Raw genomic sequence first — 15,971 nt, forward strand, 5'->3', positions numbered from 1 at the left:
CCCACTGAACTTGGTGTAAATTTTTAGAGGAACCTTGTTTTCACTGTATTTTTAAACAAATTTTGAGAAACGCGGTTTTAACAGTATTTTTAAACAAATTTTAAGTGTTAATTAAGTTGTTATTGGTATATAAAAAATAATTTTAATAATAAATTTAAATTAAGTTTGTGTTTGGTAATACTTATTTTTATCAATTTAACTTATTTTTACTACTATTTATGGGTTTATTGTACTTTTTGATACTATTCATTAGTCTTATTGTACTATTTCAACTAATTTTTACCTTTATCAACAGTACTTTCAGCAAAAAGATTTGAGTTTCAACAAAATAAGCAGATTTTAAACAGACCCTAAAACTAATAATAGCTTATAAAATAAGATCTATTATGAAAATATTGTGGCAGAGTAATCGCATCAGATTGTGCATAATTTTGCAAAATACAAAAAGTTGTCAATTTTACACATTTTGAGCAAAAAAAATCCACATCAGTAGGTGTAAAATTATACATAAATGCACAAGTGTTACAGTAACCGTGCATATATGCACAGTTACTATAGCTCGTGCATCTAATATTTTAGTATTTTTTGGTAATGTTGGGTTTGTGAGAGAGAGGAGTAGTGAGTGAGGAAATAATAAAAAATTGTAAAATAAAAAATATCTAATTGAATAGATGTGTAAAATAGATAGATTGATGTGGATATTTTGTAAAAATGAATTTGTAAAACAGAAAAAATAGTATTTTTTTTTATGCAAAATAGATAGAAAGTTTGCCTGAGCTGACGTAGTTGCTAAGTAAAACAAGTAGATATACTAATCACTTTGGTCTTAAAATAAAACAAGTAGATATCTTTTTTTGATAATAAAAACAAGTAGATATCTTATTACTTCATTTGGGGGGAGTTTTTAACAAATAAGCAGTGCGTCGTTGATTCTTACCAGTTCCGGATTATACTGAATACGATAATGACAAGTAGATATACTAATCACTTTGGTCTTAAAATAAAACAAGTGGAGATATCTTATTACTACATTTGGGAGGAGTTTTTAACAAATATAAGCAGTGCGTCGTTGATTCTTACCAGTTCCGGATCATACTGAATACGATAATGACAGTGGAGTATATAATACTAGCGAAGAGCGAATATTACTCCAATTAAAGATTTGGTAGCGTGTATCAAAAAAGAGATTTGATAGCATGCCAGGTCAACAAAAAGGTAAAAGATATTTTCCGAAATGGGATCCATCTTTCCCAAAATACCAATCCCATGTTCCTCTCCAAAAGCTGATAACTGTCCTTGTACACATCTCTCTCTCTCTAGTCTCTACTTACAATACGAAAATTACTAAAAAGACACTCCATCCACAGTACCTCGTCATTTCATTTCTATAGCTATCTTTAGCTTTTAGCTTGTAGCTTCAAGCTCATTTTGTATTTTTAGGGTTTCTTTCTTTCAACAACCACAGAGAGAGAGAGAGAGAGAGAGAGAGAAAAAAATGGTGAGCCCTGGATCGCGACGAATCGGAGAGACCGTGCCCTGCGATTTCTGCAGTGAGCAAATCGCGGTTCTCTATTGTAGAGCCGACTCGGCCAAGCTCTGCTTGTTCTGTGACCAGCACGTTCACTCGGCGAATCTTCTTTCGCGGAAGCATCTCCGGTCACAGATCTGCGATAACTGTAGCTCCGAACCCGTTTCGGTTCGGTGCTCCACGGATAACCTCGTGCTTTGCCAGGAGTGTGATTTGGACGCTCACGGTAGTTGCTCTGTGTCGGCCTCACACGATCGGAGCCCAATCGAAGGCTTCTCTGGCTGCCCCTCAGCTCTCGACCTCGCTTCCCTTTGGGGCTTAGATCTCGATGATAAGAAGGCGAATCAATCCGCGCCGTCCATCCAGGACTGGTGCGGCGGCGGCGGTCAAGATTTGTTCGTGCCTTCGTCGGCGTGGATGTTCAACAACGACTATAACAACAACAGCAAATCGAGCGCGGGATTGTGTTATCAGGACTTGATTGTTCCCAACAACAGCAGCAGCGGCGGCGCGATTCTCGGCGGGAATTGCGGGGGGATCGTAACCGCTTCGAAGAGCTGCGGGAAGCAGAGGCACGTGATTTATAAGCAGCTGGTGGAGCTTTTCAAGAGGGATTTACCTTGTGGTGGTGGCGATAACGGAAGAGTTGACGGCGGCGATGATGATCATGGAGTTGTGGGTTCCGCTAATAGTGGTGGTGGTGGTGGTGGTGGTGTTGTTCAAGTTCAACAATCGGTGCAGCAGCAGCAACATCAAACGGTGCCGTTTACGACTTTGCTTACGATGCCAACGACGTCGCACGTGGATTTGAAGGAAACCGATCATCGCACTGTGAGTCGGGATATGCTGTGGGATTGTGATCACAATGCTCAGAGTACTCAGGTAATGTTTCGAATCTATTTTTATATATATATAAATTGTTTATTTATTTGATTGGTTATTGTGATTCTTGCTAAAACATAAGGAATATGCTAGACTTGTGGCCATGGTTGACTTTTGAAGACTTTAGCTTCTGAGGTTTTTGCTAATGAAATTTTCTTTAAAACGTTACCTGAAACTTCAGGACAAGTATGCCCTTTGAGTGCCGATTTTGAAACTTCAAAGGGGTGGTCTAGTGGTTCCCACTTCCCAAGACCTCATGAGATCCATGGGGGAAGAGATTCCTTCATGTGATCATATGTGTGGGACAGGGAATAGTCAGGTCGAGGAGCTTTGGACACTCACATTAACAATTTGAATCTGGGTATGGACTAAAAATTTAGGGGCCGTTTGGAATGAGATTTTGAGCAACAATTTTCAGTTTTTAAACAACATTATACGTATTTTCACACAATTTTTCACCCACACGTACTAGTATTTTCAAAAATTACAAACAACGTTTTTAGAATAACGTTACCAAACAAGCTCTTAGTATTTTACAAATCTAAAGGTGTAGTTAATTAAAATCAGTTCTCATTCTTTATTAAATGGAATTAGATTTTAAATGATGTTGTGCTATGTAAACCTTTATATCTGTGCAAAATTAGATATTCTCAATGAAATTGACCATGATTATGTAACTGGGGAAAAAGCATTCATCATGGTGAACCAAATTGTCTCTCATGGTTGAAGTACCTGTAATTGCTTTGTTGCTTATATTTGCTAGAGCTTTTTGTTTTTTGCTTTTTGGGAATTCAGAACTTTTGTTGGTTAGTCTTCAAATTGTTATTGAAACTTGAAGCTTTCTTTGGTTTCCCCCAAGGTCATATATGTATTCTTGATGCTTCCTATTTATTTGTTTTGAGTTACTAATTGTTTAATTATGATGGTATGAAAACACCAGTTGTGTGCCCAAAATGATTTTACCCTAACTTGCTGTTCTCTTGTAGATATGGGATTTTAATCTAGGACGGTTGAGAGGTCATGAAGAACCTGGTACACTGGAAGTTGCCTATGGTGGAAATGAGGCAGGCTTTATGATAAAAAATATTGGTGAACTCTTGAAAGAATCCTCTTTGGCTAATGCAAAAATGTTGGGAGATATGTACCCAATGAATTGCCCTGTTACACATGATGATATGGCATTTAATGTAAGTCATTCTGATGGCGTTAATATTTAAATTATAATGAATCTGTTTTAGGGGGATTTTTTTTTTGGCTTGGGGGGGGGGGGGGGGGGGGAGTGAGGTGTTCTAGGCTAATTTGTTCAGTCACTTTTTTTTGGATGAATGAGTAATTTCATTTCCAAGGATAAGAAAAACAGATAGAAGTACAATCAGAATAGCAGGCAGCATTCAGCTGCAAACTACAATCCTATTCACATCAACAAAACAGATCATACAACTTATTTGGCACCTCTAAACAAAGCACTCTTTTACATTTACATAAAAATTGACAAAATTATACCCCATTGACCACACAGGACATGTTTAGTATAGAATTGATGATCTTGCACACTCTAGCCCTTGCTCTCATTTCATCTTTAATCAATCTGACAATTACACCTTTCATTCAAGAGAAGTGCATGGGCTATATGTGATAATCTTTCATCTTATTTTGTTTACATTCCGTGATTCAATCCAGTGTATGTGGAATGAAGGAATATAATCCAGTTTCAAAAGGAAAATGGAGGAGGTGGCGGATCAATCATTGTATTGAATGGCTCGTATCATTTCCATGTTTTGTGTGAAGAAATGCTATTTTTGCGTATGAACAAATTGATTGAGAGTAATAAATTAACAAAAGGTATCTTGTTGGTAGACTATTTATGTGGTTTATTATTGTCATATTTCTCACATTTTTCAGACATTAAGGTTTGTGGGAAGAACATGATTTGGTAGATTGATTGGTATAGCTTAATTAAATTGCATCAACCTCCAGATATATTACTGCACTGTCTACTTCATATTCCTGTTTGAAATGTTGCTGTACTAAGACAAGGGGCCTTCAGAGAGTATTTACAAGTCTTACTTGGATATGCAGAACAACTCAAATAACCCAACAGCAAGCCAGGGGCCGGCGACATCTGAAAGCAACAACCTACCTGTAGGAAGGTCAGAATCAGTTTCAGCATTTGGTAAAGCAAGAGGTTCCAGTGGCTCCAAAGACATCCACTATGTGGAGCAACCGTTTCTTGTGAGAGTTGATTCTGTGCAAACAGCAGCTACAACCAAGGCTGACATGGAGCTGTTGGCACAGAACAGAGGCAATGCCATGCAGCGTTACAAGGAGAAGAAGAAAACCCGAAGGTATGCATTCATTTGGTTGTTTTCTTCTCCATCTTCTTTCGCTACTATTTTCTCAAATAAAACATTTTCTGAACATTTGAACTATTACATGGATAGATATGATAAGCACATAAGGTACGAGTCAAGAAAAGCAAGAGCTGATACCAGGAAGCGAGTGAAGGGTCGATTTGTGAAGGCTAGTGAAGCTCCTGATGGTTGTTAAAAGTCCACGCTGAGATGCTTCTCCTTGCCCATTGTCTGTAGATATATCTCATAATCCTTTCTCAGTAAATGTATAATTCTGCAGTCAATTTTCTTGCATTAACGACTCTCTCTCTCTCTCTCTTATGAAAACGTACAAACTGTATGCACGTGCATGAATTCCTCCCTGCTTTTACCCGACTCTTTTATAAAAAAAAACTAGCCTCTAAGCATGTGCTTTGCACATGCTTAGAGGCTCTTCTAATTTTTCTTTTCTTTATATAAAACAAAACTTTCTTATATACTAATTCAGGGTTGATGCATTATCCGGTCACCATAATTCCTAAGGGAGTGATGATATGTAGCATGAAAATTTTATTTCATTCACAATCGTATAAATCTCATCACTCCTAGGAATTATGGTGATTAGATAATGAATCAACCCTGAATTTGTATATAAGAAAATTTTGATCTTTAGAAAAAAAATAAATAAATAAAAATAGAAGAGTCTTTGAGTACGCGCAATGTGCGTGCTTAGAGGCTAGTATTTTTAATTGAAATTCTCGATACTCTCATAACCTAATACAATAACTAAAATAACAATAAAAACGTAATAATGTTAAGTATAGACGTAGCACATCCACAACACTAAAAGTGAGCTCGCATCACTCAGTCATTAACTAACATGAAAATTATCTAATTTTTCATGCTACATATCATCATACTCCTAGGAATTATGGTGTTCATATAATGCATCAATTCTAAATTAGTATATAAGAAATTTTTGTTCTTTAGGAAAAAAAAAAGCCACTAAACATGCATAATGTGCATGCTTAAAGGTTAGTATTTTTAATTGCAAATCTCAATACTTTAATAATATAATACAATAACTAATACAACAATGGAAACGTAATGATGTCAAGGTATGGACATCATACATCTACAACCCTAAAAGTGAGCCTGCAACACTCATTAACTAACATGAAAATTATCTAATTTTTACAAAGATTTTTACTCTAAACAATCTATATAAAAGAAATAGTGATATAATACTTTTGAGATCATCTTCAATTCTTCAATAAGCTCTAGAAAAATTTTAAGATTTATTATTAAAAAAAATCAGAGCCTATTATCAACCAAATCTTTTTCCAAATCAATTAAATTCTTTAAAAAAATTGAAAAATAAAAGAATGAATTGGAATTGAAATTTGAGAATGCACTTAGATTTGGGGTGTAAATTAGACAGGATTAAAATAAAGTAGAATAAAGGGAGAGATACATAACTAACTTTTTCTATTATCTTAATAGTAATAGAAGGTTTCTTTACAACTTTTAATGAGAAAAGCTAATAGATTTCATAACCAAATATCAATATTTAAGTGTAATATCCGACCTAAGATGAAATTATGCCATAAATAATCTAGGAAAAACTTAATAGAGAAAAATAAATCCGAACCCAAAACATAAAAAAACAAATAAATTAAATTAGAACATCATATGTAAGCTTCATTAATCCAGTGAAACCACACTCAACAGTTGCTTCCCTTACATACATTCCAATGATAGTAGAAAAAGATGTTAAATCAATCTGACAAAATTCTATTTGACTTGAAAGGAAAAAAAAAAAAAAGTCTTCAAAGAATCAAAATCAAAAATTGAATTTCATTAAAAATAAAAATAAAAATAGTCTAGGAAAAAAAAAATAAAAAAGCACCTTGAAAGTCCTAACTAAGCCAAAAGAAACAAATTTTCAAATTAACAAATCTATATCCTCAGGCAAGTCTTCCAACCATACTCATTTCAAATCTGTATCCTAAGGCAAGTCTTTCATCCGCTGGTTGTTTTTGATGCTCCTTGAGCAGCTTTCTAATAATATTCAATCTAGTTTCTCAAAAAAAAAAAAAAAATATATATCAAATCTAAAATTCAACTAAACTGAGAATTCCAAACTATTTTTTTTAATAAAAAAAGGTACATTTTTCTTGCCTTTCATCACAAAATTTGTGCCACCTTTGCTCCCAAAGATGATACCTGTGATATTAAAATGATATATAAACAATGAAGAAAGACACAGAACCCATTATCAACCAAATCCTTGCTTACCTAATCAATTAAAATTCTTTAGTATATGTAAAACTAAAAAAAAAAAAAAAAAAAAGAAGGAAAACTCAACTAGATTTAGAGAACTTAGATTTGGAGTGTGAAATCAAATGGATTGAAAATAAAGTAGAATAACGAGAGAGAGAGAGAGAGATATGAGACTAATAAGTGTGGGAGTTTTTATTGACAAAAATGATCCAATCAGTGATAACTGTTTTAAACGTGGAGTTCTCCATGGAATTGTATTGATTTTAAATTTTGAATTTTGGGGAAAAGTTGATGGTTGGTGAGGAGTTGTAATTTTATTTTTCTTAAAAATTATCCTGTCCATTGTTGTGATAATGGATAAGAATGAGTTCTTTTTTTCTTTTTTCTTTTAAAAAAAATTTAAAGTAACCTTATGTAGTTGAAATATTTGAATTCAAATAGAAATAGAAAATTCTTCTCAAAAAAAAAAAAAAAAAAAAGAAATAGAATAGAGCAAACATTTGAATAAAATAGTAGTAACCATTTTTTCTGGGTAGTGGGTTTTCGGTGGAGTTAAGTTATCTGAAAATGTTGGTAGTGATAGCTGATAAGGATTAAAGAGATCATGATAGAGAACACGATGAGAAATACTGGAAATTTGAAATTCGAAAATTTGGAGTAATTTAGGAAATGTTTAGTGGTTGTAGTCTTGCATTGTGTAGAGTGTAGTTTAGACAACTTTAATTGGATAATTTAGATATACATAGAGTCCGTTTGGATTGAACTTATTGTTACTGAAACTGAAAACAGAAAACACTGTAACAAAATAATTTTTAAATGTGTGAATAGTGTCGTGGGACTCATTTTTAATATATTTTTTCTGAATAAAGTGGATGTGGGTCCATGAACAGTATTGCTACAGTATATGAACAATACTGCTACAGTGATAATTGTCCCCTGCCTTTCAGCAAAACGCGTGAAATGAAGAAAAAAAAAAAAAAAGAAGAAGAAGGAATGCAAACGCAGGTTTCAGCGCAATCCAAATGGCACCTTAAAAGTTACACAAATTCAAAAAAAAAAAAAAAATCATTCAAAAAAAAAAATTTAGTAGCTGTTTAGTAGTGATAGACGTGTAGATGAATTTTAAAAATTGGATGTATTTAGTGCAAATGCAATTAGAAATAGATAATTGTGGTTAACCTTTTAATAAAATTAAAAACCTTTTTTTTGAGAAAGAATAAAATTAAAAACCTAATAAGAGAGTGATGGATGTTTTGAAATTTAGTATTTGACGTTGTTGACCTTATTTTTTTTATAAAAAAACTCACTATCTATTCATGAGGCGATCATGGTTATAATTTCTTAAAATATTTGTAAGAGAAGTTATTGGATATTTGATGAGGGTATTTTTGACTTAAAAAAAGTCTAGTTGAAGGAGGGGGATTCTCTTATAGATTGTATAAATTTTAGAAAGAAACTGTTTCTGTTTTTACACAAAAGAGAGACTCAATGCACAATATGGTTTAGTGGCCAAGACACTAGGGACAAAGCCAGAATGTTGATTGACCCCAAGGGGGGGGGGGGGGGTATTAAAAAATTGAAAATTCACTTAATAACAACATTTGAAATGTTTGAGAATTTTTGAAAATTGGAATATTAACCGATGGAGGCTCAAGTTAGAAAGGCTCGGCCATAATGGTCGTCCATAATCAAACCATGTCTAGAAAGCTTTGTGAAGAAAGAAGTCTAGGGAGAGCATCATAAGTGGAAATACAACTCCTTCATAGGTAACAAAGTCATCCAATTTCAAGACGGTCGTCCATGACCTAACTAGAGGACACTTAGTGAATTCTACAAGAACTTCTCAAAAGGCTTCATGTAATCAGACCATGATGCACTACTCCTAAAACATGGAGAGGACTCACCATAATCCGCTCAACATACCCCATTTTCTCCATTAACCACACACATCACTCATGATGGTGGTGGATCCGAACAAGTAGACCCACTTCTAACTCTCTATAAAAGAAGCAAGTCCCATTCACCCAAGGTAAGTTCTATTATTCACAATTTCCTATCCTTGTGTTCTAGAGAGAAAACTGACTTAACCATCGGAGGGTCCTTGGCTGGGTTACACCGGTCACCCTTGACAGTTCTTTCTTTTCTTTTCAAGATCAAAAAGCCACCACTATAGTCCGAAGCATTCCAGCCTACTGATTTTTGTGCATCATCAGTTGGCGCTGTTTGTGGAGAAAGTAGTGAGGAAAATGTTTCTAAGTGTTAACTTCTTTGTTTTCCAAGACAAAAAGGCTGCATGGTTTGGACTAGGTCGATGGCCACCAGTCCAGGACACCAGGAGAGTGGAAATGCCTCCAGTCACCCAAATCGTGCACCAGCACCCTTGATGACCGTCTAAAACAGTTGTAGTCCATGGCAGCTGCGATGGCAAATTGACGCAATAGAACCAAGAGTTAACTAGATAAGTTAATAGACAACATAAAAAACGACGTGGTGAAGAACGAGGCCAAAATTTAGAAAATGAAGAGGTTGAGAACAATGCAGAAGGAGATCAGTCCAAAGGTACTGTTACTCGTAGGGTACCACATTTGGAAAGGGAGATGGACCAGATGAAAAGAGACATGAAAGAGATGAAGGATTCCATGAGGAGAGCAAATCACGTGGATGACCTTGTCCATAGGACTGATTCCCCCTTCATTGCATCCATCACAAGTCATTCCTTACCTACCAAGTTCAAAATGCCTACCCTAAACTCATATGATGGGATGCGTGATCCTTGTGACCACATTGCCACGTTCAAGACAACTATGCATCTCTAAGGTATTCTAGACGAAATCATGTATAGAACCTTTCCTATCATGTTGAAAGGCCTAACCAGAGTATGGTTTGGTAAGCTACCACCAAACACCATAACCTCATTCTAGGAGTTAAGTAAGTTGTTCGTCAACAACTTTGTAGGGGGAAAAAGGCCGAAGCATTCCTCGCCTAGCTTGTTAAATATAGAACAAGGAGAAAACAAAAGTTTACATACTTTCATTAGCTGTTTTAACAGAGAAGGCCTATTGGTGGGCGAGATGGATGACAAGATCCTTTTAGCAACTTTCTACAATGGAGTTAGTTTAGACTTGTTCATCCATAAGCTATATGACCAGGAGCCACAAACAATGGCTAAGTTGATACATTCAACCCAAAGTTTCAAGAACGCAGAAGACGTGATTATTGCCAAGAAAAAGAAGAAAGGTGAACAATTGAAAAATGGTTATATACACCATCCAGAGCAAGGTCCTCGTGTTAGGATTAGTGCCCTAAAATCCTATTGTATGCCATGTATGAAATTATGTTCTAAGTAATAAGCTTGTTTTATTATTATCTAAAATAATGGTAGCATGAATGTTTGGACATTGTCATATAGTTCTTAAGATGTATAGTATGTGATTTATGTCATTTATGTCATTTAGTTACATAAGATATACATCACAAGTTCTTTGTAAACTCAAAATCCTAGTTCGTAGTCGGTGATGAAATTGGGCATTTCATTTGTGAAGACTATAACACATCAATTAAGATGATTTGTCTTGATCATGGAAGTGGAAACTTCTAGTTGATATATTAGTATGTTTTAAGTGTATAAAACATATTGAGCTGGACTGCTGTGAGATTTATTATTCTATCAACAACTATCAAACAAACAATAAATCTCACGATTTCTCATTTACATAAACTCTAAATCCTGAGGAAATAGTGAACTTGATCATGAAATGTAAGTTGCTTTAATATATCAAGAGTGAGATCTAGATAAACAGTCAAAGCCTCAGTATGTTGGGCAACCACACGTAATGTTGAAGGAACATATATTTTCAAGATGGAATTCATAGTCTCTTTATAGAGATATAAAATATTTCCTTGAGATAAGTTTAATGGGTTTGGTTATTCAGAGTGTTAGGCCTAACCACTTTAGTAAAGAGTTACTAAGTTTATATTTTATGAAATAATATTTCATAAAATATATAAGAATAACTTAAAGGATTAAACCGGGTACTCAAGGATTAAGAGGTAGCAATTTACAAAGTGACAGTTACACATTATGACTTTGTATTACTACGGATATTTTCATGAAAGGGTTAAATGTTTAATAAAGTCTTGGGATATAATTTATTAATAAGGCCTAGAGTGCAATTATATTTATATAATAGTATTAAATATAAAATGGTAACTTTGGACTTGTTAAGAGTTAACAGATAAATCTAAAGCCCATTGGAGCTAGAGCTTTATTTATCCCTTTTGGTCCCACTCCAAGCCACACACTAAAGCCTAGTTGGGTTGGCCCAAAAGGCTAATCCAATTAAATAATTAGTTATTTATTTAATAAGAGTTATTAAATAAAGGTAACTGCCCAAATGCAGAATATATACGTGTGATTAAAAAGAAGAAAGAATAAGAGTTCTTCTTAGGATAGAAACTTGATTATTCTCTTGAAAGATCACATATAGAACTAATTGAGAGACCACACATCTTGGGCACACTGTGGAATTGGAGTGAAGATTGAAAGACATCTTAAGACCAATCTTCATTTGTTTTGAATTTCACTGCATCGAGGTACGCTCTCTCATTCTTTGTTTCCAAAACTCAGATGTTACATGCTATCTTACATGAATAAAGTAGATCCGTTCATATTCCGTTGCGCGTTTTTTGTATGAGATACAAAACTGTATTTTCCATGTTTTTTCCAAAAATTGGTATCAGAGCGGTCTTCAATCTCATGTTTGCATAACGTGTTGAGTGAGTATATTGATGAAATCTCTGCAGTAGATTTTTCTGGAATTTAGTTTTAGAACTATGGTTTGATAAAGCTAATATTGATGTTATGATGTTGTTTAAGTTTGATTTTAACCATGCCATATTGAACTTTAAGACTATAGCAGTAATGAAATTCAGTTTTGATCTCAATCTCATTTTGATATGATCAAGAAACTATGTTTTGTTTGAGTGAAACATCAAAAAATGGTTACCAAAAAAATCTGAAAAATTCAGTTTCACGAGTTTCGACCAATCGAGAATTCCCTTCGATCGATCGAATGTTCCTTTTGATCGATCGAACAGGAATGCAAAATTGATCGAGTCATCCAGAAACTTTATGATGAATTTCTTCAGTTTTTCGATCGATCAAGAATTCCTTTTGACCGATTGGATTTGCCTTTTGATCAATCGAATAGGAATCGATAGTCGATCGAGTCATCCAGAAACTTCAAAATGGATTTATTGAATATTTCGATCGATTGAGAAATACCTTCGACCGATCGAATGTATAGTTTTTTGAAATTTCATTAAGTTTTAAAACATAGATAAAGTGCAAAGCTGTGTGTGATGAGATTACACATGTTTTCCAAATAAAAACCTTTCATTTAAAATTTCTAGTGGGAGAGAGATTCAAAGGTTAAACCTCACAGCCTCCATTGCTGGTTTATAGTAGTGTGATTAAAGCACCTCACCTTGGCGTATATGCCTTGCTCCCAACGGAGGGTGTTTAATTCATGGTACTACAGATTAAACCTCTTAATGATGGATGATATGTGTTCTTACATAAAGAAAGACCACGCTACCGTGGACTTACTTGATGACTCACATAGATTTCAGGCAATGGTTTACACTAGACTGAGTTTAATGTTAACCTCCCTACGAAGCTATGTCATTAATACTTAGAGGCTAAAGGGAAAACAACATATTATTAGTGTTTGATAAGAGTTATAATGACAGCACTAATAATGAGAATCGTTCTCAATCAATCATAGTGTTTATAAGGTTCCATATTTTATATTATGGCTTTATTAAGGTTCCATACTATATGTTTATATGCTAAATTGAAAATGTCCAGTTTACTTATTATATTCATGTTTATTGTTTTCAGATTTAATCATGGCATCCTTTAGCCCACTTGTTACTATTCTTAATCAAAACAAACTTACTGGATCCAACTATGTTGACTGGAAAAGAAACTTAGACATTGTTCTTACTGCTGAAGAGCACAAATTTGTGCTTAATCAACCATGTCCAAACTTTCCTTCATTAGATGCTCCTTTCAAGAAAAAATAGCGATGTGATCGTTGGTAGAAATCTAATGAGATGGCTAAGTGCTATATCCTAGCATCTATTTCAAATGTTCTACAACATCAAATGCAAGATGTGGAACTAGCTTCAAACATTATGTTAAGTTTGAAGGAGATGTTTGGTGAGCAAGGTCGTTCAGCTAGGCAAGATACCCTGAGGTTTATCCTGAATACCAAAATGGCTCAAGGAACTTCAGTAAGAAAGCATTGTCCTAAAATGATCTCTTCAGAATACACTAGAGGTTTTAGGTGCTGACATTGATGGAGAATCCCAAGCAAATATGATACTCCAATCCTTGCTAGAATCATTCAAAGAATTCAGACTTAATTATAATATAAACAAAAAGATTTATACCTTGTCTGAATTAATGAATGAATTAGTGGCAGTAAAAGGCATTCTTGGTACAGCCAGTGTTGATGCTAATATGGTTGAAGCTTCCTCTTCTAAGCCTAAGTTGAGAGCCAAGAGAGGTAAGAAGAAGAAGGACTTCACCAAACAAGATGGTAAAAAAATTGCCTTAGGTGTTGACAATAAGGGAAAAAAGAAAAAGAAAAATGACTACACCAAAGGAAAATGTTTCCATTGCAGTGAGAAAGGTCATTGGAAGAGGAATTGTCCAAAATTCATAGTTGATAAGAATAAAGGTGTGATGAGATCATTCCTTCTTGAAATTAGTTTAGTACATAATCCCACAGATTCCTGATGTGTGGATTGAGGTTGTACTAATCATATTTGCAATACTGTGCAGGGGTTCCAGGAAACCAGAAAGTTGAATGAAAGGGAACTATTTCTTACTTTGGCTGATGGGAGCAAAATTCCAATTGTAGCTGTTGGAGTGTTTAATTTATGCTTTAATTCTAGGATTTTAATATTGGAAGACTATTTATATGAACCTAATGTTCGTAGGAATTTAATTTCTACAACTTATTTAGGTAAACATGGATATTATGTTATCTTGAAAGACAATGTTGTAATAAAGAAGGATAAAGTGTTTATCTGTTCTGGCAATATTGTTGATAGTCTTTATATTATAAATCCTGATAAGCATGAATTATACAATTTTGAATTAGATAATAATTCACATGTAAGATCATTAAAGAGAAAGTTTCCTTCTACTAGTGATGCATATCTTTGGCATTTACGTTTGTGTCATATTAATTCAAATAGGATCCAAAGACTAGTGAAAGATGGACTTTTAGAACCATTAAATTTTAATGAATTCCCAGTCTGCAAATCCTACTTGGAAGGTAAAGTGACGAAAAGGCCTTTTAATGCAAAAGGATATAGAGCCAAAGATTTGCTAGAACTAGTACATTCAGATGTATGTGGTCCTATGTCTATCCAAACCAAAGGTAGCTATGAGTATTTCATTACTTTTACTGATGATTACTCTAGATTTGGTTATGTGTACCTAATGAAACGGAAGTCCGAAACTTTTGAAAAGTTCAAAGAATTTAGGGCTGAAGTTGAGAATCAATTAGGTAAACGCATAAGGGCCATTTGATCTAATCGTGGTGGTGAATACCTTCTTGGGGATTTCAAGGATTACTTAACTGAAAATGGGATTATATCCCAGTTGACTGCACCTGGAACACCACAACAAAATGGTATAGCAGAAAGAAGGAATACGACTCTTTTAGATATGGTTAGATCCATGTTGAGTTATACAACTCTACCAATTTCTTTTTGGGGATATGCCTTAGGTACAATAATGCATCTTTTAAATTTAGTTCCTTCAAAATCTGTTCCCAAAACACCCATGGAATTGTAGAATGGGTGCAAGCCTAGTATGAGATACCTCCACATTTGGGGTTGTCTAGCATATGTGCTAAAAGGGAAACCTGATAAATTGGAACCAAAGTGTCAAAAGTATATTTACTTGTGGGTTATCCAAAAGAAACTAGGGGTTATTTATTCTATAGTCATAATGATAACAAAGTGTTTGTTAGTACAAATGCCAAATTTCTAGAAAATGACTATATGAATGATTATACTCCTAAGAGTAGAGTTGTCTTAGCTGAAATGAATGAACCTGTAATTGAACAATCAATGGATGAAATTAGGAATGATGTGGTTGTATTGGATACACCACAAGATATTACTCACAAGATGACTAGTACACAAAAGCCTCATCATAGTGGGAGGATTATTAGTCCACTTGTAAGATTTATAAGTCTGGGAGAAACTTATGAAACTATCTCAGAAGAAGATGAATTTGATCCTTACACTTATGAAGAGGCAATGAAAGATATATATGCACATCAATGGGTCAAAGCTATGAAATCTGAATTGGATTATATGTATTCCAATCAAGTTTGAGATCTTGTAAAGGAGTCTAATGACATTAAACTTGTCAGTTGCAAATGGGTTTACAAGAGGAAGAGAGGGATGGATGGAAAGGTTGAAACCTTTAAGGCAAGATTAGTGGCGAAAGGGTATACATAAGAAGAAGGTATTGACTATGAGGAAACTTTTTCGCCAGTAGCCATGCTTAAATCTATTAGAATTCTCTTATCCATTGCTATCATTATGATTATGAGATTTGGAAAATGGATGTCAAGACTGCATTTCTAAATGGAAATCTTGATGAAGAAATTTATATGATGCAACCAGAAGGTTTCAGAGCAAAGAACCAAGAGCATATGGTATGCAAGTTGAAAATGTCCATTTATGGACTTAAGCAAGCATTTAGATCATGGAACATCAGATTTGATCAAGCAATTGAGTCATTTGGTTTTGAACAAAATCTAAATGAACCATGTGTGTACAAAAGACATCAAGATAAAGTAGTAATGTTCCTAGTGCTTTATGTTGATGATATTCTACTCATTGGAAAGGATGTAGGC

General features: G+C 34.3%; 1 protein-coding gene across 1 annotated transcript; it reads left to right on the forward strand.

The window, feature by feature from the left end:
- Positions 1-1,195: 1,195 nt before the first annotated feature.
- On the forward strand, positions 1,196-5,059 carry LOC126718094 (zinc finger protein CONSTANS-LIKE 15-like). The gene is made up of 4 exons (XM_050420169.1): positions 1,196-2,410; positions 3,397-3,597; positions 4,490-4,755; positions 4,852-5,059. The coding sequence occupies exons 1-4, from the start codon at positions 1,496-1,498 to the stop codon at positions 4,955-4,957; spliced, it is 1,488 nt and encodes a 495-aa protein (XP_050276126.1). The 5' UTR covers positions 1,196-1,495; the 3' UTR covers positions 4,958-5,059.
- Positions 5,060-15,971: the final 10,912 nt, after the last annotated feature.

The sequence above is a fragment of the Quercus robur genome, chromosome 3 (genome assembly GCF_932294415.1).
Source record: "Quercus robur chromosome 3, dhQueRobu3.1, whole genome shotgun sequence".
In the NCBI taxonomy this organism is placed as follows: domain Eukaryota; kingdom Viridiplantae; phylum Streptophyta; class Magnoliopsida; order Fagales; family Fagaceae; genus Quercus; species Quercus robur.